Source organism: Myotis nattereri, assembly GCF_964212035.1.
Source record: "Myotis nattereri genome assembly, chromosome: 2".
NCBI classification, from domain to species: Eukaryota; Metazoa; Chordata; class Mammalia; order Chiroptera; family Vespertilionidae; genus Myotis; species Myotis nattereri.
In genome coordinates this window covers 166,851,652-166,875,141 of record NC_138076.1, presented here as the reverse complement: position 1 = coordinate 166,875,141, position 23,490 = coordinate 166,851,652, and the positions used below count along the sequence as shown (strand labels likewise).

Below are 23,490 nucleotides of genomic sequence, written 5' to 3'. Positions count from 1 at the left end.
CTCCCGAGGGGACACTTTGCACGTTTGGCTTTTATATATATAGATTTTTTAGAGTACTTTTCTTCTAATCACTAGTTTTGTTTAGAAAAAATGCAAAACAAAACCTGTGGATATCTTTCAGAAATTTTGTACAAATAGCTATTACTATAACTGTAATTATGTGTATTTTTCCTCCCTCTAGAATCATCCTGGAGGGACATGAATGTCTGCAATGATATTTCCTGATAAGAAGATAATAGAAAGAAAGGAGATCACCAGTTAGCAGAATTTCAAATAACCAGGATTTTGTACTTAACATCTCCAACTACAGACTTCTCTTGCCTACCTTTAAATCAGAGATAACTACAATCAGAACCCAGACAAGGCAAAAGAATACTTTACTTCTGTATCTTTTGAGATAAAAGAAACTGCAATGTCCAGGAAACAAAACCAGAAGGGTAAGAATATATATGGGCATAAATTGTTAAAAGCATAGTTGTGGAGTAATGATCAACATTTATATCTGTATTTTTAAAAAGCATTCTCTTGATGTGTTTTGAATGGTTATACTTTCCCTCACCCTGTACAGTACTACTGTTAGTTACAACTTTTTATCATGACAGAAATTAATTTTAGAAGAGTACAGAACATTCATAACTTTATCTGTTACCTCATTAACTAAGTATCTGTAGATATTATTTTACAGCTTTGTGTATTACTACTTTTGGAATTCATATAACACTTGCTTTTCTTATCTTAGAAACCTAATAAATTGGAATATACTTGCAGGATGGCCAAATGCCTCTTGAAAATGTACTTTTTGGAGAGTGAACATATGTTAGGGGGGATGCTAGGAGATAATATACTGCAGAATATTCTGTATCCTTTGAGTTGATGTTTCATTGGAGATAGGAAATGAAGCAAGAGAAAATGTTTCTAGATTTTGATTCCTTCTTTAGCTTTCCTTCTGGGATCATTACTCTAGTTTCTTGTCAAAAGTAAAATATAAGGTCCAGAGAGTCAAGAAATAATCAAGAATAATTATAAGGAGGGAAGGACAACAGGACTGTATAAAATCACTTTTCCATTTCCTAGAATAGCTGCAAAAAGGTTAAGGGACAGATTTAACAATAGCACTAGAACTGTTATACACAACTGGAATATATTTATTAAGGGAATGACGATAGCTATTCTGGCTCCTCTCCCCCTCATTCAATTTAATTTTCAATTTAATGTTCTTTAATAGAAAACAAAGCTGTAGATACTACAGATCTCACATGTTAAATATGAAAAAAAATGCTTTTAAACTTAATTCTGACATTGTAGTTACTTCTAAAAACCTCATTATAAGAAAAATATATCAAAGCTCCTTTTGGTCTTGAGACTGTTGTTTCATTGTATAGTAAATCAATATAAAGACAACCTGGGCTCTAAGGAATGGTTAGATTACTAAAGAAGCTAAACTGTTCTATGGAATGCGATTTATCAACTGAAAAGTTTTTATAACCCTTTTGTTTCTTTTTTAAACTTTAATTTCATCATAATTCAGTTTGCTTTTCCCCCAGTTATGCTTAAAACACTGATATCTGTTTTCCTCCTGCAAATGAGAAACATTATAGTAAAAATAGAATTCCAAACTTTAAAATAAAATAATTTATTCTAAAAGGTTAGCATTTAATTTTTCCTAAAGAGTTAACTTTAGCAGATTGCTTTGACCTCTAAAAACCTAGTCTTTGTTTATTTCATGTCTGTGTTTTGCTAGAGTTATAAAAATGTCTTGATTACTGTAGCTTTATAGTATTCTTGAAGTCAGGTAGCATCACTTCTTCAACATCGTTCTCCTTCAATATTGTGTTAGCTGTTCTGGATCTTTTGTCTTTCCATATTAACCTGAGACCAGTTTGTCAATATCCACAAAATAAATTACTGGGGATTTTGATTGGGATTGCTTTTAATATATATTAAATATACTAGAGGCCCGATGCATGGATTTGTGCAAACAGGGGGGTCCCTCGGCCTGGCCTGCAGGGATCATTGGGCCAAAACGGGCTCTCCGACATCCCCTGAGGAGTCCCAGGTTGCTAGAGGGCGGTTCTCCAGTGATGCTCCCTGGAATCCAGCTCCCTCTTCTCTGGCTCCAGGTGTGTCACCACAGCTCAGCAGCTCCTGTGTTGAGCATTTGCCCCCTGGTGGTCATTGTGCATCATAGCTACTGATCCAACGGTCAGACCGTCGCCTAGGCTTTTAGATAGATTGTGTGTGTGTGTGTGTGTGTGTGTGTGTGTGTGTGTGTGTGTATAATTTCAGAGAGGAAGGAAGAGAGAAACATCAGTGATGAGGGAGAATCATTGATTGGCTGTTTCCTGCATGCCCCCTACTGGGGATCAAGCCCATAACCAGGGCATTTGCCCTGACCAGGAATCAAACAGTGAGCTCCTAATTCATAGGTCAGTGCTCAACCATGAACCACACCAGCTGGATTTAGGATTGCTTTTAATCTACATACCAAGTTGGTAAGAACTGACATCTTGACAATATTGAGTCTTCCTATCCACAAACATAGACTGTCTTTCTATTTATTTAGTTCTTTTCTTTCTTTCTTTCTTTAGAGTTTTGTAGTTTTCCTCGTATAGGTCTTATGCATACTTTCTTAGATTTATACCCAAGTATTTTTGGGGTGTTAAAGTAAATGGTATTGTGTTTTTTATTTTAAACTAGAGGCCCTGTGCATGAAAATTCACACACTTGGGTGTGTCCCTCAGCCCAGCCTGCGCCCTCTCGCAGTCCGGGAGCCCTCAGTGGATGTCTGACTGACAGCTTAGGCCCGCTCCCTGGAGGGGAGGCGACCTGGCAGGCTCATCAGGGGATGGAGCCAGTTGGCGAGCAGCCACCTCCCCAACCCCTGCTGCTGCAGCCGCCACCAGTGGCCTCCCTCTGCATGAGGTGAACCCAGCGAGCTGATTTGGGGAAGGTGCTAAACAGCCCCGCCCCAAATTGCCTGGAAGCCACTGCAGCCACCAGTGGCCTCCCTCTGCGGGAGGCGATCAGGGCGGGCCTATCATGGGACGGCTGGCCCAGGGAGCAGCGGGCACTGCCCACGCCCATCACACCTCCTCTGCCACTGGTCACTGCTGCCCCACGATTGCCATCACCTCGCTCTGCCCACTGGCACGCGCCTTGGCTGGCCTGGCACCGCCTGCTTGCCGGCCCCCCACTAACCGGTAGTTCTGCTGTTTGGTCAATTTGCATATTACCCTTTTATTATATAGGATTCCGTGTATTCATTGCTGTTACAGTGATGAACTTCTGTATCTTAACCTTGTATCCTGCAAAGTTGATATAATCATTATTAGTTCCAGAAGTTTTAAATGACATTTATTTTTAAAGTTTATTATTGACATTAAAAAATATGTTTTTATTGAATTTTAGAGAGAGAGGAAGGAAGAGGGAGAGAGAAATAGAAACATCAATTGGCCTCCACCAGGGATCGAGTCTGGGCATGTGCCCTGACTGGGAATCTAACCAGTGACCTCTTGGTGCACAGGATGATGCTCAACCAGTGAGCAATACCAGCTGGGCTATTATTGAAATTTTAAGCTTATCAAAAATAGAATGGTATGGTGCACTCACCAATAACCATAATTCAGGTCCAATAATTAACAACACATGGCCAATCTTTTTTGTGTATACTTTAACCCCCAGTGGATTATTGTTATTATTATTATTTTTGTTTATTTGTTTGTAAATCCTTCACCCGAGGATATCCATCCATTTATTTTTAGGGAGAGTTGAAGAGAAAGGGAAAGACAGAGAGAAGCATTGATGTAAGAGAAATACATTGATTGGTTGCCTCCTGCATGAGCCCCGGCCAGAGCCCAAGCTGGGGAGGAGCCTGCAACCAAGGTACGTGCCCTTGACTGGAATCAAACACAGGGCTGTTTGGTCCTCAGGCTGACGCTCTATCCAACTGAGCCAAACCGGCTAGGACTATTATTTTTAATGTTCAAGGATCTCTGAACTTTTTTATTGGCCTTCTGTCCTGCACCCCCATGCTCTCACCAAGGAGAACCCCATTTCTGCTGCCTTAATACCTCAGAACTTTGGTGTCATTGACCTTAGATACCACTTTGCTGTCCACAATCCTACGCTGGTGGTCTTTTGAATGGATTGCATGGAGTTGCTGTTGTCCAGGGCATCACCAAGATGGAAGTCCTCCCCTTCTTCCAGCAAGCAGTAGTAGGTGGTGATCTCAGCCTCCAGCTTGACTTTGATGTTCAGCAGGGCCTTGTACTCTTGGACCTGGCACTTTCCCTCTGCCCAGGTCTGGGCCAGCTCTGACTCTAGCTGCAGCAGGATCCCATTGAGCTGCTCCATCTGCATGGCATAGCACATCTCCACCTCCCACAGGCTGTTCTCCAAGCTGGCCTTCAAATTTTTCATGGAGTCCAAGGTGATCTCCAAGGACTGGACTGTATATCTCAGCCCCGTGAGTGTCATCTCAGGAACTCCTATCTCAGCAGTCTGTGAGGTGACCACTGTGGTGCTCTCCTCTGTGACCAATAATTGTCTAGCTGGGACCAGTACTTGTCTAGCTCCCCTCCTTTCCTCAGAGTCAGCTCGTCATACTGGGCCTAGATGTCCGCCATGATCTTCCTGAGGTCCTGAGATTTGGGGGTATCCAACTTCCCGGTCAACACTGAGTCAGCAATCTAGTTTGGTAGAACATTTACTTCTTCCTTGTTCTTCTTCATGAAGAGCAGGTCCTCCTTGAAAGCCTTGCTCTCTATTGCCAGCTGCAGGTGAGTGATATTAATGTCATCAATGACCTTATAGAGCTCATTGATGTCACTCTCCACTGACTAGCGCATGGCCAGCTCTGTCTCATACTTGACTCTGAAGTCAGCAGCAGCAGGACAGACATCATCAGTCAGCAGAACGATGTGGGTTTTGTCCACAGAACTTTCAAAAAATCTGAGCCCTCGGGTCCTCAGTTGTCTTTGAAATAATGCCCCCAGTCTCTGACCTGGGGTCCCTTTTTCTCCAGGTTTTCCTGAACTTGATATCCAGTATCCAATTATCAGCCTCCAGGCTTCTCACCCTCTCCATGTAGGAGGCCAGGCCATCATTCAGGCATTGCATAGTCTTCTCGCTCTGGATACTCCCTGTGCCCAACAGACCCCCAGCCATCCCTGCAGCCAGGCCCCGGGACCTTCAGCTGTCCCACACACTGGTGGAGTGGGACACAGAGATCCAGGAGCCAGAGCCCCTGCCACCTACATACCTGGTAGATGCTAACTGTGCTGCTTGTTGCCCGGGCTTGGTCACTGGCAACTGCACTGAGTCCAGGGTCCAGTAGTTTGTGGAGAAGCTGGAGTGGGTGCTGAAGCTCAGGTTGTTCAGGGAGGAAGGCAAGAAGCTGAGACTCCGGTTCAAGTCACCCCCCAGCCGATTATTTTGAAGCAAGTTTCTGACATCATCGCAGGGAAAGACTTTTTTTTTAATCCTCACCTAGGATATGTTTTTACTGATTTTTTTATTTTTTATTTTCGAAGAGAGAGAAACATCGATTTTGGAGAGAAACGTCGATCAGTTGCCTCCTGTATGCACCTCGACTGTGGGTTGAACCTGCAACCTAGGTATGTGCCCTAACCAGGAATTGAACCTGCATCCTTTTGGAGTATGGGATGATGCTCCAGCCAACTGAGCCACCTAGCTATGGCACAGGGACTTTTTAAATAGACATAAAAAGCACTAATCAGGAAGAAAAAGAATGTCGCTGCATTGTTACATTAAAATTAAGAACTTCTGTTCATCAAAAGGCACATTTAAGAGAATGGGAGAATAAATTTGCATCATACTTAAAGAACAGGGAACTACTATAGACCAGTAAGAAAAAGATAATTCTGCCTTCTAACTCTGGGCAAGAGTAGGCATGCCAGAAAAAAGAATATCAAAATGGCTGATAACATGTAAAGGCACTCAGTCTTTTTTGTTGTTAATCCTCACCTGAGGATATTTTTTCCATTGATATTTAGAGTGGAAGGTGTGGGGTGGGAGAGAGGGAGAGAGAAAAACATGGATGTGAGAGAGACACATCATTTGGTTGCCTCCCACATGTGCCCCTATTTGGCCCGGGGATCAAATCTGCAAGCCAGGTACATGTTCTTGATTAGGAATTGATCCCATGATCCTTTGGGTGTGAGGGCCAACACTCTAACCACTGAGCACACCAGCCAAGGTGGCACTCCATCTCTTTAGAAATGAGTGAAATGCAAATTGAAATGATAATGAGATGTGGCTCGGTTGGTTGGAGTGTCGTCTGGTGCACCAAAAGGTCAAAGGTTTGAGTCCCAGTCACATGCATACCTATGTGTAGGCTCTATCCCCGGCTCTGTCAATCAGGACAAGTGTGAGAGGCAACTGGTTGATGTTTCTCTTTCACATCGATGCCGCCCTCTCTCTCCCTCCCTCCCCACTTCTCTCCTTCCCCCCCCCCTTCCTCTCTCTCTAAAACATCAATGAACATGTCTTTGAGTGATAATTTAAAAAAAAATTAATAATGCCAAGAGAGTGAGTATGTGGAGCATTAGAAACTTTTAAAAAACTGCTAGTGGAAGTTTAAATTGGTATTTTGAAAAATTGTTCGACATTATGTATTAAAGTTGAAGATATACATACCCTATGACTAGGTTGTATTTCTGGGTATATTCGGCAGAAAGGCATTCCCAAGTATGTGAGGAGATTGTATAAGAGTATTCAAAACAGCATTATTTGTATTGGCCAGAAACTAGAAGCAACCCAGTTGTCCACTATCAGAATAAACAATGGCATAATCATACAATGAAATATTAAGCAAGGAAAATGAACAAATTATTTACTTGTAAGAACATGCATGAATTTTACAAACACAATGTTGAACAAAACAAGCCATGCCCCAAAATTAAATGCATGTGGAGTTAGTCCTTTTCAGACAAAAGCAAAGCTATACCATAATACTTAGGTATGTGTTTTTAGTTGGTAGTAACTATAAAGAAAGGAAGTTTAGTTACCTTTGGTGAATGGGAGGAGCTATAGGAGGGAGGTACATGAGGAGATTTCTAGGGTATTAGAAATGTTTTATTTCTTTTTTTTAAAAAATCTTTATTGTTCAGATTATTACAGTTGTTCCTCTTTTTTCCCCCCATAGCTCCCCTCCACCCGGTTCCCACCCCACCCTCCGCCCTCACCCCCCCTACACTGTCCTCATCCATAGGTACACGATTTTTGTCCAGTCTCTTCCCGCATCCCCCACACCCCTTTCCCCCCCAAGAATAGTCAGTCCACTCCCTTTCTATGCCCCTGATTCTATTATAATCACCAGTTTATTCTGTTCATCAGATTATTTATTCACTTGATTTTTAGATTCACTTGTTGATAGATGTGTATTTGTTGTTCATAATTTGTATCTTTAGCTTTTTCTTCTTCTTCCTCTTCTTAAAGAATATCCTTCAGCATTTCATATAATCCTGATTTGGAGGTGATGAACTCCTTTAGCTTTTTCTTCTCTGTGAAGCTCTTTATCTGACCTTAAATTCTACATGATAGCTTTGCTGGATAAAGTAATCTTGGTTGTAGGTTCTTGGCATTCATCACTTTGAATATTTCTTGCCACTCCCTTCTGGCCTGCAAAGTTTCTGTTGAGAAATCCGCTGACAGTCGTATGGGTACTCCCTTGTAGGTAACTGACTGTCTTTCTCTTGCTGTTTTTAGGATTCTCTCTTTGTCTTTTGCTCTTGGCATTTTAATGATGATGTGTCTTGGTGTGGTCCTCTTTGGATTCCTTTTGTTTGGGGTTCTCTGCGCTTCCTGGACTTGTAAGTCTATTTCTTTCACCAGGAAGGGGAAGTTTTCTGTTATTATTTCTTCAAATAGGTTTTCAATATCTTGCTCTCTCTCATCTTCTGGCACCCCTATAATTCGGACGTTGGTACGCTTGAAGTTGTCCCAGAGGCTCCTTACACTATCTTCGTATTTTTGAATTCTTTTTTCATTTTGCTTTTCCGGTTGGGTGTTTTTTGCTTCTTCATATTTCAAATCTTTGACTTGATTCTTGCGATCCTCTTGTCTGCTGTTGGATCTCTGTATATTATTCTTTATTTCAGTCAGTGTCTGCTTAATTTCTAGTTGGTCCTTTTTCATAACCTCGAGGGTCTCACTACATTTATTGCCGGTCTCACCAGTCTTTTTGAGGGTCTTACTAAATTTATCGGCGGTTTCTAGAAAGTTCTTGAAAAACCTTAAAAGTGTGGTTTTGAACTCTATATCCAGTCATTTGCTTTCCTCCATTTCTGTCATTTGTGACCTGTTTCTTTGTCTCCGCATTTTTTATGCTTCCCTGTGTTGGTAGAGTGGCTTTGTGTGCTAGGTGTCCTATTGGGCCTAGTGGCTCAGCCTCCCCAATTACCTGAGGTGGACACTCTTGGTGCACCCCCTTGTGGGCTTTGTGCACAGTCTTGTTGTAGTTAAGCCTTGGTTGTTGTAGATATCACTGGGAGGAATTGACCTCCAGGCCAATTGTCTGTGAGAATCAGCTGTGTCTACAGTGGGAGAACTACTGTGCTGAAGACACCTTTATGAGGCAAGACTTGCTTCAGTGGGGCTTTGGTGCTCACTGAGTCTGCCCCCTGAGTGTGACCCTTATGGATCTGAGGAGTTGTAATTGGATGGTCCCACTCTGACCACTGGCTACACTGGCTCTTGGATCTAAGGAGGTGCTAATTTAGCCTCAGCCTGAGGCTAACCAGCAGGAGCTACGAAGAGATCTGCAGATTCCCCTTCCTTGTTTGGGGTTTGGAGGTGCCTATAGGAGGCCCAGCTGTGAAGCAGTGTAAGCTGCTGTTGGGCCTTGGGCCTTCTCTTGGAAGTTTTGGGTCTGTCTGGCCAAGCTGCAGTTTGTTAGGTAATTTTCAGATTGCAAAGGGCCAGGGCATTCATATGCAAAAGCCTCTGCCGCAGCTTGGGTGGGGCAGGGTCTCAGGGAATCAACAGGGCGGAGCAAGCAGCTATGGCTGATTCTTAGCTCTGCCCTAAGGGGCCCCGTGTCTCAGTGTCCCGGTAATGGCTGCAAGCACCTTTGAGAGAAAGCCGTCCTCGTGTTCCGAGTTCTGCCCGCTGCCGGACAGTCCAGTTTCTCCCCGTATGAGTCTAGGTCCCCAGAGACTCACCCAGAACTGGAGCTCAGAGCAGTCGGGGGCTTGTGACTCCCTCCCGATTCAAAAAGACAGCCGCATCTCCAGTTGCCAGCCCTTGCTGCATGCACCTCCATACCTTTGCACTTCCACAGCTCCTCTGAGACTCACGTGTGCTTTTCTCTTTCCTTCTAGTTGTAGAATTTCCACTCAGCCAGCCTTCCTGTGGTTCTGGATGATGTCTGTTTTGTCTTTAGTTGTATTTTTTAATTTGTTGTGGGAGGCAGCAATTTCCTGTGTTTACTTATGCTGCCATCTTGGTTTCTCTATCTGAAATGTTTTATTTCTTAGCCTGATTAGTAGTATTTGGGTATTTATTTTGTGCTAAATTATCAAGCTGTCACACTTTATGTGTATATGCACTGTACATGTTATATTTCACAATAAAATTGTTTAAAGAGAAGACATTTCCTTAGAACAGAATGGGCTTAAATAAGTGTGTAATTTAAGTGTAGTGAGTTTTCTACCTTCACAAGTATAACACTTAAAAGCTAGGGTTCGCCTGGCCGGTGTGGCTCAGTTGTTGAGCATTGACCTGTGAACCAGGAGGTCACGGTTTGAGTCCTGGTCAGGGCACATGCCCGGGTTGTGGGCTCTATCCCCAGTGTGGGGCATGCAGGAGGCAGCCGATCATGTTTCTATCTCTCTCCCTCTTCCTTCTCTGAAATCAAGAAAAATATATTCTTAAAAAAGAAAAATAAGCTAGGGTTCACCTTGTGATAAGTATAACAACTATTTGGAAATAGAAATATTTATAATTAAAATAGATTATTGATCCATAAGTCAATTTAAGAAAGAAGCTAATAGATTTAATTCTTATTTGCATGAGGTTAATGAGTGAAGAGTTACAGATTTTGCAGTGCTGTGGTTTTATGAGAATGATGTTTTTGTTGGAGACAGAAGCATGTGATTTTTAGAATTGACTTGTTCGTTTCTGTACTCCCCCCATCATTATTTAGAGAATACTTAGTTTCTGTAATCAAACCCATGTGGATTAAGACCTTATATATTTAATACTGTGCACACTGCATTTCTGTACTTTGAAGCAAGGGGATAGGATGGGGTGGAGAGGGATGACATTGACTATTTGACAGGGCTAGCAGGAACATCCAGAGCAAAGTCTTTTACAATGATAAGAAAATATCTCACATCTATCATCTATCATACAGTTTTAAAAAGATGATTTCCTTTTTCTCACTCACTCTCCTTCAGATTCTCAAAAATTCTACCATTAGTCTGTACTGACTGATCTTAGTAATTGAAGATGTTTGATTTTTTTTTTTTTTTTTACTTTTTTTTGGGGGTGGTGGTGGTGGTAATCCTCACTTGAGGATATTTTTTCCATTGATTTTCAGAGAGAGTGAAAGTGGGTGTGGGGGGAGAGACAGAAAGAGAGAAGCTTCAATGTAAGAGAGACACATTGATTAGCTTAGCTACCTTTCGCACTCGGATCGAGTCCACAACTGAGGTACTGAAATCGAACCTGGGAACCTTCAGTTCATGGGCCGACACTCTCACCATTGAGCCAAACCATCTAGGGCTGTTTGACTTTTAAATATTACAATTCTTAAATATTTTATTTTTTTTGACTTATAGAATTGAGTTTCCTGGAATAGCTGGTAGAATTCTTGAGAATATGAAGGACAGTGAGGAGTAGGAAATCTATACTAATAAAAGAGAAAAATGGTAATTGGCGTACAGCGCTACCCTTTTCATTGGCTAATCAGGGCTATATGCAAATTAACTGCCAACTAAGATTGGCAGTTAACTGCCAACAAAGATGGCGGCTAATTTGCATATGTAGGCACAATGTAGGGAGGCCAAAGGGAAAGCAGGAAGAAGCCCCCTGCCACTGACAGTGATCGGAAACCCAGGGGGGAGCTAAGAGCTGCTCCCCAGCCATGATCGGAGAATCAGGCGCCTTTTCCGCCCTGACCAGTGATAGCAGGAAGTAGGGGTGGAGCCAGCGATGGGAGCTGGGCACGGTCGAAGCTGGCAGTCCCGGGAGCTAGGGGTCCCTTGCCTGGGCCTAAAGCGAAGCCCACTATCGCGGCCCCCCCGCTGCCACTGCAGGTCCCTGCTGCCCGGGCCGAACGCCTAGGCCAGAGGCGTTAGGCCTGGGCAGGGGCGGAAACTGCAACCGCTGGGAGCTGGGGGTCCTCTGCCCAGGCCTGACACCTCTGCCAGAGGCCTCAGGCCTGGTCAAGGGGCCGATCCGGTGATTGGTGATCGGAGGGTGATGAGGATCAACTCCTCTGGCCGAGGCATCAGGCCTGGGTCGGGGGCGGAGCTGGGGATTGGGGGGATATGATGGTCCCCTTGCCCAGGCCTGAAGCCTGGGTCAGAGGCGTCAGGCTTGGGCGGGGGGTGGAGCAAGCGATCAGAGGGAGATGGGGGTCCCCTGCCCAGGCATGATTCCTGGGCCAGAGGCCTCAGGCCTGGGCGGGGGCCAGAGCCAGTGATCGGGGGAGATGGGGGTCCCCTGTCCAAGCCTGACACCTCTGGCGGAGGCGTCAGGCCTGGGCAAGGGGCCGATCAGGCGATCTGAGGGTGATGGGGGTCTACGCCTCTGGCTGAGGCATCAGGCCTGGGCAAGGGGCAGAGCCAGCAATCGGAGGGGTCTGGGGGTCCCCTGCCCAGGCCTGACGCCTGGGCCAGAGGCATCAGGCCTGGGCTGGGGGCAGAACCAGTGATGGGGGGAAATGAGGGTCTCCTGCCCAGGCCTGACACCTCTGTCAGAGGCGTCAGGCCTGGGCAAGGGGCCGATCCTGCGATTGGAGGGTGATGGGGGTCAACGCCTGAGGGCTCCCAGTATGTGGGAGGGGGCAGGCTGGACTGAGGGACACTCCCCCCCCCCCCACACACACACCCAGTGCATGAATTTCGTGCACCGGGCCCCTAGTAATAATAATAAAAAAATGTGTGTTCAATTCACCTAATCCATCTAAGCCCAGAAGTATGGCATAAGTTGCAATAACATCCAAGAATAACCATCTCATAAGATAGAAGATCCCATTAATAGAGAAATGCAAGTGAAATTTAAAAATGAGGGTTGGACTGGTAAGAGAGACTGAAATAGGCCCTTATTAGCTGAAAGTATCTTTTTCTTCAGACTTAAGAAAAAGTATCTTTTTCTTCACACAGAAGCATTTTATAAGATGTGATTTATTTGCAAACTGATTATCTGGCTTTTAGATCATCCAGGTTTCTTGATTTTTTTCCTCCCCCCTATTTTTATTGGCTGTCCATCTTTTAGCCACATTACAATTTATTTTTACCTTTCCCTAAATAAAAGGAGAGATTAGCAAGTAGAAAGGTAAAACTCAAATCAGTCCTTCTTACTACTTGGAAATAAATAAAGACTTAACTAAATTTTGTAATTTTTATTCTGTTTTAGTGCTCCTTTCCTTAAAAAAGTCTGAATGTTGGCTGTAAATAGCAAAATAATCCTCATGTGGCTTCATAATTTTCAAAGTAACTTTGAATTCATGTAATCCCTGGGACTACATACAAAGTTTTTTAAATCTAAAATCAGCAGAGAATATGTACTAATGTTAGTAATGCAAAATTTGAGTTTTGTTTTTTAATAAAAATCACAGTTCTTAGGTGCTTTAATTTTTTGACTTATGAAATCGAGTTTCTTTCCTGGAACAGCTGGTAGAATTTGAAGCATAATAAAAAGTAGGAAAGAATTATTTTAACAATTTATTTCATATGTGGAATAACTAATTCCAGAGTAATGGGAAATGGCATGGAGACAGAAGAGGTTGAGCATTAAAATAAATATTATTGCCTCACTGCTATTCTCTAGAGCAGTGGTTCCCAACCTTTTTTTGTCCAGGCCCCACCTAAGCATCTCTAAAATCCTGATGCCCCCTCTCCCCCCATGACATATAATTCTTATTATTCAAAGAGTGAACTCTTATTCATGTGGAGGAAGCCTAAAAGGCCATTAACTTGGTCCGAGTAAACTTCCAGAGAACAGGGGATCCATGAAAGAAAAATAAAAGGACAGTTGAAGTACTGAGGAAGAAATCACTAAGAAATTGTTTATAAAAAATAATAATATGAAGTGATATGAAAAAATAGCAAATAAAGTTTCAAAACAATAGAGAACTGAAATGCATAAGTTTGTCACAATATATATTTATATACTATATATGAGTCCCCTAGAACCATAAGAAATGCAAAAAATTCAGTTAATAACTTATTCTCAAATTGCCCCTCTTAAAAATGTGCCCCACGCTGGGAACCACTTCTCTAGAGTATATTACTAAGAATGTTTTTGAAAGGTAGACTGAGTTTCCTATCCAACCGTGGAAGAATTGACAGAATTATTATTGGAACAGCAAACTTTTTAAACAATGCGAGAACCTCAAGAATTCTTGGAACTTAAAAAAGGAAAGCTTATTCTGTTGCCCGTGCTAGAAACCTGGAAAAATCTATTGGTGTGAGTAAGGTAGGATTTAATTGCTTGTCTGTATCTTTAATAAAAACCCTGATTTTTCATCAGGTTCTATCTGGAAAAATCACTCATTCTAGAAGCTTGGAAATTCCCCAGTGTAAAAGAAGAGGCCTAACATCCTAGAACAGGGGTGGGCAACCTTTTTGTGAGTGCGTGCCAAAACCAGCAAAATCTCTGACTCAAAATTCTAATGCATGCCAACCCTAATTTATTTTTTTTACTTTCTTTTTTTTTATTTTTTTAATTAATCTTTATTGTTCAGATTATTACAGATGTTCCTCTTTTTTCCCCCCATAGCTCCCCTCCACCTGGTTCCTACCCCACCCCATGCCCTTACCCCCCGCCACTGTCCTCATCCATAGGTGTAAGATTTTTGTCCAATCTCTTCCCGCACCCCCCCCCCCACACTCCCTTCCCCCCAAGAATTATCAGTTCACTCCCTTTCTATGCCCTGCTTCTATTATATTCACCAGTTTATTCTGACTTAATTTTTAGGTTCACTTAATTTTTAGGTTTATTTGTTGTCACTTTATTGTTCATAGGTTTTATCTTTACCTTTTTCTTCTTCCTCTTCTTAAAGAATATCCTTCAGCATTTCTTATAATCCTGGTTTGGTGGTGATGAACTCCTTTAGCTTTTTCTTCTCTGTGAAGCTCTTTATCTGACCTTAAATTCTACATGATAGCTTTGCTGGGTAGAGTAATCTTGGTTGTAGGTTCTTGCTATACATCACTTTGAATATTTCTTGCCACTCCCTTCTGGCCTGCATGGTTTCTGTTGAGAAATCAACTGACAGTCGTATGGGTACTCCCTTATAGGTAACTAACTGTTTTTCTCTTGCTGCTTTTAAGATTCTCTCTTTGTCTTTAGCCCTTGGCATTTTAATTATGATGTTTCTTGGTGTGGTCCTCTTTGGATTCCTCTTGTTTGGGGTTCTCTGTGCTTCCTAGACTTTGTAAGTCTATTTCTTTCATCAGGTAGGGGATGTTTTCTGTCATGATTTCTTCTAATAGGCTTTCAGTATCTTGCTCTCTCTCTTCTTCTGGCGCCCCGATAATTCGGATGTTGGTATGTTTGAAGTTGTCCCAGAAGCTCCTTACACTATCTTCATATTTTTGGATTCTTTTTTCATTTTGCTTTTCCGGTTGGGTGTTTTTTGCTTCTTCATATTTCAAATCTTTGACTTGATTCTTGGGATCCTCTTGTCTGCTGTTGGATCTCTGTATATTATTCTTTATTTCATTCAGTGTATGTTTAATTTCTGACTGGTCCTTTTCCATTTTTTTGGCATTCTCATTAAGATCCTTGAAGGTCTCACTAAGTTCCTCAGAGGTTCGTAGAAGATTCTTGAGTAATCTTATAACTGTAGTTCTGAACTCTATGTCCTCCCTTAGTTTGCTTTCCTCCATTTCTTTCATTTGTGACATGTTTCTTTGTCTTCGCATTTTTGGCTGACTGCGAGGACCCACTGTGTCTATAAGAAGAACTGCTGTGCTGGAGACACCCTTATGGGGCAGGACTTGCTTCAGTGGGGCTTTGGTGCTCACTGAGTCTGCCTCTTGAGTGTGTCCCTTATGGATGTGAGGAGTTGAAATCTGGTATCTGACCAGGGGTACCCTGGCTCCTGGATCTCCAAGTCAACCACTGTGTGAGTCCACCCAGCAGGAGCTACAGCGATATCAGCAGGTTTCTCCTCTTTGTTTGGAATCTGGAAGGTTTGGAGCTCTCTAACTCAGCTGCAGTTAGATTAGGCTGCAAAAGCCAAGGCGATTCCTTTGCACTGCTGAGCACAGCTTGGGAGGGGAGTAAATTGAGTGGGGCGGGGTCTCAGAGAATCACCAGGGCAGAGCAACTGTCCTCAGCGTGTCTGCAACTCCTCGGGACTCCGCGTCTCTGCAGTCCCACGCTCCCACAGCAACAATGATCCCTGCAAGCAGCTCTGTGAGAAAGCCCCCCTCACTTTCCAAACCGCTGTAAGACAGTCCAGTTTCTCCCCATAGGAGTCTGGGACCTCAGAATCTCGCCTTAAACGAGCTCAGTGCGTTCAAGAGCTTGTATCCCCTTCCGAATGAAAAAAACGGCGCACCAAGGTGCAGCCGCCTCACGCACGCCTTCATACCTCTGTTCTTGGCGCATCTGCACCTCCTACCAGGTCTCAATGCGCTTCTTTCTTTCCTTCTAGTTGTAGAACTTCCACTCGGCCAGCTTTCCCGTGGTTCTGGATGATAGCTGCTTTGTCTTATAGTTGTAATTTCAGTGTTGTTGTGGGAGGCAGCACTTACAGGTTTATACCTTATGCCGCCATCATGGTTCTCACATCACATATCCAACCCTAATTTTTTGAGAACGTGTTACGCCTACTTGATATCTCTTAAGGTGTACATATGTGAAGAACCTTGAAGAAATAATAAAATTCATTTGCGCGACAAAAACACAGTATACGATGATGAAAAATATCTTTATTTTTTAATGTATACATGTATACTGATAGTCCGACAGAAAACTTTATGACTCCGTTTGATATTATCAGTGGGACTCTTGCTGCTGCATCACTGATGACAGAGATTTTACATCAGGTTTATATTTCATGACCTTCAGAGATATGCACGAGCTACTACTTTCATCCGTCAGGCTACTCCTATTACGAGACTTCACAAAATTCATCACTGAGAACAAAGATTCCCAAGCATATGTGGATGAAACCAAAACACTGGCCGGCTCTAGGAAGGCAGGGAGAGTTAAGGCAGAGGCATAGAAATTGCTCTTCCCCTCTCTTTATCTGAAAAATAAAAAAGTCGATATTAAGAAAAAAATTGTAAATGGAAGATTATAAGAGAGGGTTTCGCGTGCCAGCAAAAGTTACTGGCGTGCCATGTTTGGTACGAGTGCCAGGGGTTGCCCACCCCTGTCCTAGAATGTATTTGAGGAAGCACTCAAAGGAACAAAGAAAAAATTAATCAGCTATTACGCTATATGACAGATAAAAGCAGAGATAACAGAAAGATAAAAGTCTGCTTTCATCATTCAAGATCCATTTAGCAGATTGATCATTTAAGTGTGGATTTTTCTGAACATATAAGCCACAGTAGTCACCTGAGATGGCTGGAAAGACAAGTTGATGAGACTGTACTGAGAAGATTTGTGTGTTTAGCCATGGCAACCAAGATGGAGGTTTCTTTATAACTTTTAAAGATCTAAATATTGGCCACAACAGTAATATAGTAAAATTACAACAGACTAGCCCTAACCGGTTTGACTCAGTGGATAGCGCGTTGGCCTGCAGACTAAAGGGTCCCAGGTTCGATTCTGGTCAAGGGCATGTACCTTGGTTGCGGGCACATCCCCAGTGGGGAGTGTGCAGGAGGCAGCTGATCGATGTTTCTCTCTCTTTGATGTTTCTACCTCTGTATCCCTCTCCCTTCCTCTCTGTAAAAATCAATAAAATATATATTTTTAAAAAAATTACAACAGACTAGAAGTCTTACAAAATGGCACTTTGACATAGCTGTCTTTCAAAATTTTTCATCTCTGATTTGCTTCTCCTCTGAGCCTGATTCCTCATTATTTATACATTCTCTCCCCTTTTAAAAATATGTAAATATCTTGTTTCTTATCCAAATAGTCACAATTCTTACAAACTTAGGTAGTAAATTGGCATAAGATAGTATTACTACTACCTAGGAAACTGAACTTGGTGGCATTTTTAGTTTTGAAGTAGTAAATACATTCTAGGCTTTAGCTAGTAGTGTCTGTGACAATAACTTTCTTGCAGTCACATTTGTTCAATATAACCCCCATCACTGCATTTGCCACTAGTGCACTTGATGAAACTAAACTCCACTTGTTCTTTTATTGGTGACTTATATGTGGATTATTCTCAAAATTGGCCTGAGCAAAAGCTATATGAAGACATTGGTGGTTGAGTATTGTTTCTTCACTCTAAAGGAGAACTTCAGATTGTTTAATTGTTCATGAGATAACACTTCTGCAAGATTTGGCACTTAAATAACCTTTGCTTTTGACTTGACTTTTTAATTTTTAAGAGCAAGTGTATACAGTTTGAGATAATAAGACAAATGATCATCACACTTGTTAGATTATCTGTTTCGATAGGCTTCCTCACCTCAGAGCTTACCTGCATTTAATTTGATCTTACCTCTGTGGCCTCTCTTTGGCCATGGTAAAATGTGAATAATTTTGATACCCAATTTGTTTTATGTATGTGTAAGGAATATTAGCTAATAATAACAAGAATCTGAGAGCCCAGCTGGTATGGCTCAGTGGTTGAGCATCGACCTATGAACCAGGGGGTCACAGTTCAATTTCTTGTTAAGGCACATGCCTGGGTTGTGGGCTTGATCCCCGATGTGGGGTGTGTGGGAGGCAGCTGATCAGTGATTCTTATCACTGATGTTTCTGTCTCTGTCTCCTCTCCCTTACTTTCTGAAATCAATAAAATTATTTTTTTTTTTAAAAGAGTCTGAGATCCTTAGAAGAAAGATAATATACCAAGGTGCTGTTAAAATAATGGCAACTTGAGAGCCAGTATATCTGCTGAGTTACTATGATTCACAACTTGTTAGGATACTTGTTCAGTTCCAAAGAAGACATATAGATGACCAACAGGTACATGAAAAGGTGCTCAACATCACTAATCATCAGAGAAATGCAAATCAAAACCACAATTCTCACACCTGTTATAATGACTCTTATAAAAAAGACAAGAGCCCTAGCTGGTTTGGCTCAGTGGATAGTGTATAAGCCTGCAGACTGAAGGGTCCTGGATTCAATTCTGGTCAAGGGCACATGCCCAGGTTGCAGGCTCGATCCCCACTAGGGGGCGTGCAGGAGGCAGCTGATCAATGATTCTCATTATTGATGTTTCTATCTCTCTCCCTTTCTCTCTGAAATCAATAAAAATATAAATTAAATTAAATAAAGATAAGAAATAACAAGCATTGTCCAGGTTGCAGAGAAAAGGGAACCTTGTGTTGGATTGTAAATTGGTGCAGCCACTATGGAAAATAGTGTGGAATTTTCTAGAAAAATTAAAAATTGAACTATATGATCCAGCAATTCTACTTCTGGGTATTTATCTGAAGAAAACAAAAACACTAACTCAAAAAGATAGATGCATCCCCATGTTCACTGTAACATTATTTACAATAGTTAAGATATGAAAACAACCCAAGTGTTTATTGATGTATGAATGGATAAAGAATGTGCTATGTATATGATTATTATCATTCAGTCATGAAAAAAGGAAATCTTGCTATTTGTGACAACATGGGTGGACCTTGAGGGCATTATGCTAAGTGAAATAAATCAGAAAGACAAATATCAAATGTGGAATCTAAAAAAGAAAATCAATACAAAAATAAATCTAGCTCATAGATAACAGAGAATATAGATTGCTGGTTACCAGAGACAGGGGTGGGTCATAGGGAGTGTGTGAAATGGATAAAGAGGGTCAAAAGGTACAAACTTCCAGTTATAAAATAAGTCCTGAGCTGTAATACACAGCATGGTGACTGTAGTTAATTATTCTGTATTATTGGAAAGTTGCTAAAAGAGTTTTGTAACCATGTATGGTAAATGATGTTAACTAGACTTATTGTGGTGATCATTTCACAGTATATACAAATATCAAATCATTATGTTGTGTTCCTGAAACTAATCCTATATAATAAAAGCCTAATATGCAGATAGGCTGAACTGGGGAACAACAGGTGGAACAACCAGTCGCCATGATGCACACTGACCACCAGGGGGCAGACACTCAAAGCAGGAACTGCCCCCAGTCCGCAGGCCCCAGGCCAGCCAAGGCTGGTGCTAGCGGGGGTGGGGGGGCGGGGCCCAAATGCCCTGCCAGTCACCCCACAAATGGGCTCTGATCATTGGCCAGGCCTAGGGACCCTACCCATGCATGAATTTTAGGTATTGGGCCTCTAGTATTATATAAATGTTAATTATACTTAAATTAAGAAACCTGTTCTTGGTTAGTTTGCTATATGGTATAATCAGACTCAGACATTTCTATGTCATTCTCAATGCCTAAAATAACTTTTGCCTTATTTTTTAATCCAGCAAAAACAATAATAACAAAGCCTGCAGTATTTACAAATATGTCAGTGATACTGTAAAGAACATGCTTTTTCCAAAATGTTCCTAATAGAGGGAAATAAATGATAAAAAGAAAACTCAATCTCAAGTGTTCCTCGTATCCTTTATGAATCTTGCCTGATAATAGTATTCAACTGCATTTTGTTTTGCTGTAAGAATTCATTTCTGATAGAGTATGCATGCTCTTCAGTCACAGGATGAGATCCTTCCTTTTTTTCTACCAATGAAGTTAAATAAATCTTGGGCTTTCTTTGCATGTAAAAATAAGAGAATTGTTAAATCATTAAATATTGTTGATTGGAATTAAAAATAACTTTCTCTGTAATGCTGAAAGGCACTTAAGCTCTAGTTCTTTGATACAAGATATGAATGTACTTGATTTGTTGGTTTAAGAGGCAATATAGCTGGTGAATAGACAAGTTAAGATGTTAAACTATTGTTTTCCCTGTTGGGTGAACTCATTATTGAAAAGATAAATACTCCCTTAAGGGCTCTCTTGCCTTTGGGCTTCTGGTTGGGTTTAGCCATTGGGTAGCATTGAGGCAAGGAGGAGAGTGAGGTAGGGATATTTATTTCCCCAGTCTTTCCCTGAGGGGTCACTGGGCTTACTGTGACCTTTGACCAAAGGTTATAGCTCAGCGGTTCTCAACCTGTGGGTCGCGACCCCTTTGGGGGTCAAACGACCCTTTCACAGGGGTTTCCTAAGACCATCGGAAAACATATATAATTACATATTGTTTTTGTGATTAATCACTATGCTTTAATTATGTTCAATTTGTAACAATGAAAATACATCCTGTATATCAGATATTTACATTACGATTCATAACAGTAGCAAAATTACAGTTATGAAGTAGCAACAAAAATAATTTTATAGTTGGGGTCACCACAACATGAGGAACTGTATTGAAGGGTCACGGCATTCCTTAGGAAGGTTAAGAACCACTGTTATAGCTACTGTCCTATTGCCCTACCACAACAGATGAAATGAAGATGAAAAATCCCTCTGTCTCTGGGTTCCAGTAATTGCTGTCTCCTTATGCCTCTTCAAAACCTCAGGGTAGCAATGCACATTGCTGCTATTAGCCAAGGGGTAACTGCACTGCATCTTGTGGTTTCCCTACTCCCTAATACCACCTTATAAAATAGTCTTTTTTTAAAACTCTCCTCAGTTTTCCTGATTTGAGTGTGCCATATGTTTCATGCTGTGATCCTGATGGAAATAGCTGCCCTATGTATTTTTAACCATTATCCTAATTGGTATGCCAGATAAACTCTAATAATACTGTGCTAATTTTGAGGGGATAATAACTGAAAGTCTTTGTAGAACTACTCTTGTTTTCCTTGCACTTTATTTCATCTAAAGAAAAGAAATAAAGTGTTAGATGATGTATAAGAAGCTAGTAATACTAATAGTTCATTTTAAGATAGACACTGAAATGTTGCTTTACTTTGTGTCTCCTCTTTTTCCTAAAAAAGATTGGTGGTTTGATTCTCTGATAAGATAATTGAATTCCTAGGTATCATCTCACTGCTTATTAATATCTCATTTGGCTAACCTACAGCAATTCTGAAAAGATTGTTAGATAGTATTTTGGCTATATAGGATTTTCATCGTATGTACTGTGTCTCTTCAATTATTAAAGACTAGAGGCCCAGTGCACGAAATTCTTGCACGTGGGGGCTGGGGAGTCCTTCAGCCTGGCCTGCACCCTCTCGCAATCCGGGACCACTGGCTCCTAACCGCTTGCCTGCCTTCCTGCCTGATTGCCCCTAACCACTACGCTTGCCTGCCTCATTGCACCTAACCACTCTGCCTGCCTTTCTGATCACCCCTAACCACTTCTGCCTGCCTACCTGATCGCCCCTAACCACTCGCCTGCCTGCCTGATCGCCCCTAACCACTCTGCCTGCCTGATTGCCCCTAACCACTCTGCCTGCCTGATCACCCCAACTGCTCGCCTGCTTGCCTGATTGCCCCTAACCTCTCTGCCTGCCTACCGGATCTCCCCTAACTGCTCGCCTGCCTGCCTGATCACCCCTAATCACCTCTGCCTTGGCTCCTGCTGCCACAGCTTTGTCCGGAATGACATCCAGAAGGTCGTTCGGCTGTCTGGTCTAGTTAGCATATTATACTTTTATTATTATAGATAATTGGGAATTAATCATATTATGTAGTCATCTGGAAAACTCAGGTTTAAGTACTGAGTTTGTGTAAGTGCAGTCTGATTTTTTATTTGTTAACAGTCTCAAAACTGCCAGTATTACAGAGGTTAAATGTAAATGAATTCACGGTTCATTGGTAATTGGCAAGCATAGTTTCTCTTGGAATGACATACATTGTATTCATATCCTCTTTTCCACTTTTAGTACCAAAATGCGTTGTCATTTTAACTTATCAATCTTCCACAGCAACTAGGAGGTATTTGAAAACACAGGATAAAGACTGAGCTGTAAAAGAGGCTTTAATTGAAATACATCTGTTATAATAGAAAAAGAATTTGGAAACTGTACTGGAATATTGCTGTATTTTTTTAAACCCCTGTCCTTTCAGATTACTATAACAAAATGGATGGCTTATAAACAACATAAATTAATTTCTCACAGTTCTAAAGGCTGGATGTCTGAGACCTGAGTGTCAAATGGTTGGGTGAAGGCCCTGTTCTTGCTGGCAGACTTCTTGCGTCTTAACATGGTGGCAGGGGCTAGGGAGCTCTGTGCGGTCAGTTTTATAAGAGCACTAATCCTATTCATGAGGGCTCCACTCAGGATTTATTTACCTTCCAGAGGCCCCAATCACTAATACCATCACTTTAGAATTTTGACATATGAATGGGGGGAGAGGGCGCACAAACATTTAGACCATAGCAACCCCCTTTTTAAAAAACTTTCCCTTTTCCTTGCTTTGTTGAAATTCTAAACCCCAAACTACTCCCAAGTATGGTGCATGGATCAGCAATGTTGATACCACCAGGGAGTAAAAATCTCAGGCCACAGGCTAGACTACTAAATCAGAACCTACATTTTAAGCTTAAATGCCCAGGTAAGTTTATACATCATAATCTGAGAAACAGTGTAACCATTTCCTGGATTGCATCTCATTAGATTAAAACAAAGTTGTTAAGTGTTTAAAGTGGAGGTAATTTATTGATGACATGGTCTCAGGTAAAGAAATGGATTAAATTTGCAGATAGCCTTTTCTTTATAAGTGCTGGGAAGCCAAACTCTTTTCTGTAATAAATCACATTAAACTTAAGTTTTCCCGAGTTGTGCTGGTGATGTCAACTCCAGCACATTGATTGTCAAGCATTAGGTTGACAAATGTATTCATGGAGTTAATAGTCTAAAAACATGATGTGTGTGGTGCACTCTAGAAAACTGAAATTACTTTCATGTGTTGTTGTTAATGCCACGGGAGCTCTCATCCCCACTCACATTTTCAGATTTGTTAGTGTTAAATTTTACTTTGGGGAGCCATTGACTTGCAATATTTATAGAGGGCCTTTTAAATTAAGATAGTTAACAGATATCAAGGATTACTGGACAGTTTAATATAGTTGATGTATTTAGTGTTTTTCTTAAGTTGTTACAGTTTCTATTAAAATAAAACTTTATTTCTATAATTTTAATTCAAATGTAGTTATCAGTTATTTATATAATAGAGTTTGCAAAGTACATAAGTTGTTAACTGTTTAA

The 23,490-nt window shown here is 41.5% G+C and overlaps 1 protein-coding gene and 1 pseudogene across 3 annotated transcripts in view; one reads left to right on the top strand and one right to left on the bottom strand.

Moving 5' to 3' along the window:
• The window catches only part of SPATS2 (spermatogenesis associated serine rich 2), a 119,264-nt gene that overhangs the window by 45,867 nt on the left and 49,907 nt on the right, over nucleotides 1-23,490 (top strand). For both annotated transcript variants that reach the window (XM_081084739.1, XM_081084740.1), the window contains one exon: nucleotides 182-437. In XM_081084739.1, the coding sequence (XP_080940865.1) occupies nucleotides 413-437 (25 nt within the window). In that variant the 5' untranslated portion in view covers nucleotides 182-412. The remainder of the gene's footprint in view (nucleotides 1-181; nucleotides 438-23,490) is intronic.
• Nucleotides 4,064-22,488, bottom strand: LOC308512275 (keratin, type I cytoskeletal 18-like; annotated as a pseudogene). Its single transcript has 2 exons — nucleotides 22,400-22,488; nucleotides 4,064-5,188 (listed from the first exon to the last, which is right to left on the bottom strand). The product of its transcript is annotated as a keratin, type I cytoskeletal 18-like (transcript).